Source organism: Bos indicus x Bos taurus, unplaced genomic scaffold (assembly GCF_003369695.1).
Source record: "Bos indicus x Bos taurus breed Angus x Brahman F1 hybrid unplaced genomic scaffold, Bos_hybrid_MaternalHap_v2.0 tig00003290_arrow_arrow_obj, whole genome shotgun sequence".
Classification (NCBI taxonomy): Eukaryota; Metazoa; Chordata; class Mammalia; order Artiodactyla; family Bovidae; genus Bos; species Bos indicus x Bos taurus.
This window is the reverse complement of record NW_020867638.1, coordinates 57710-58992: the sequence shown is the minus strand read 5'-3', so window position 1 is coordinate 58992 and position 1283 is coordinate 57710. Positions and strand designations below refer to the sequence as shown.

Sequence of the window (1283 nt, the reverse complement as noted above, 5' to 3'; positions counted from 1 at the left end):
TTATTATGGAACAAGTTTATAGCTTTAAACAAGTTTACACATGTTCAGTATGATTGATTTAAAGTCGAAAGTTCAAGAGAAGAATGTATTAGTAGAAAGTTACTGTGGACACCTGCTTCCAAATATAGAAAGATCTTTGATTTACTTCAAGATTTAACTACAAAATTTAATGAAGGGAATATTTATAGATTTGCAGGCAGGGTTAAGGAAAACAAAGAAGAGATGGGAAGCATCAATATACTAGCAAGAGCTGAAAGGCTGTATCAACCTGGGCAATCAGAGGAAACTCTTAGTGAAAGGAGAGGCAAGACCTGTGAAGTGGATCCACCAGAAAGGAGTTGCAGGAGATAAGATGTGCTTTCCCAGTTCTAGTGTCTACTGGCCTCCTGCTCAAATGGGGGACCCAAAACAGTGGTGGGAAACTGAGGGACAAAAGGGAGGGAGAAACCACAGTGATTCCCTGTCTTCTTCAGTCTCCAGTTCCTGTGGGGCAGGCCCACCTGGTTCCAGCCGTAGCCTGGTGATCCACCTAGAAGGAGCTTTTATTTAGAATTAAATCTTCTGATCCAGACCACAGATGAAGCAACCACAGGACTACCATCTCTCTTCTGGGATGTGCAGGTGTGAACTTCAACTGAGGTTCTGAAGCAGTGGGGCTCTCTTATTAAGCTCTGGGGTTTTTGTTCAGCTTTTCCCATTACTTCAAGCACTGTGAGCTTCCAGAGAGCACAGAAGTACTCTGCAGAGTCTCCAAGTTGTAAGGCTGAAATGATGAGGCTGATGGATTTATGTGCTTTATGGAAGTTTACCGAGTAGCGGCCATTCCTTGCATTACCATATTCTGAATACTGATGAATAAGAAAAGTCATCTCTCCCCTGGGAAGCTGTTTATACCAAAAAATGTAGTAGTAGTCCATGTTCCAACTTACTTCATATCGACAATTCAGGGTGACTGTCTGCCCCACTTGACTGGATACCACTGTCTGGACTTGAGTTACTTGCTGGGCCACACTGGATCCTATAGGGAAAAAAACAGAAAACAGAGATGAAGTAGTAAATAAAATAGTGTGGGATTTAGATTAATTTAAGATCCAGAGACAAAGCAAATTGAAATTATAAAATGTTTCTTTTTCTCCAACCCTCCTTTCCTCCCCAAGTCCCTGTGAAGCACCACGTGCCTGTGTGCAGCCCTTTCACCCTGAACTCTCACACCCAGGCTTGGAAGCATCCCTACCAGAGAAGGTGATGGCCAGGAACACCCAGAGCAGCCTGGAGAGCGGCAT

The 1283-nt window shown here is 43.5% G+C and overlaps 1 gene segment (V, D, J or C); it reads right to left on the bottom strand.

The window, feature by feature from the left end:
* Positions 1 to 542: 542 nt before the first annotated feature.
* Positions 543 to 1283, bottom strand: LOC113888950. The segment is given in 2 exon segments: positions 543 to 1018; positions 1235 to 1283. Coding segments are annotated over 2 exon segments (525 nt in total).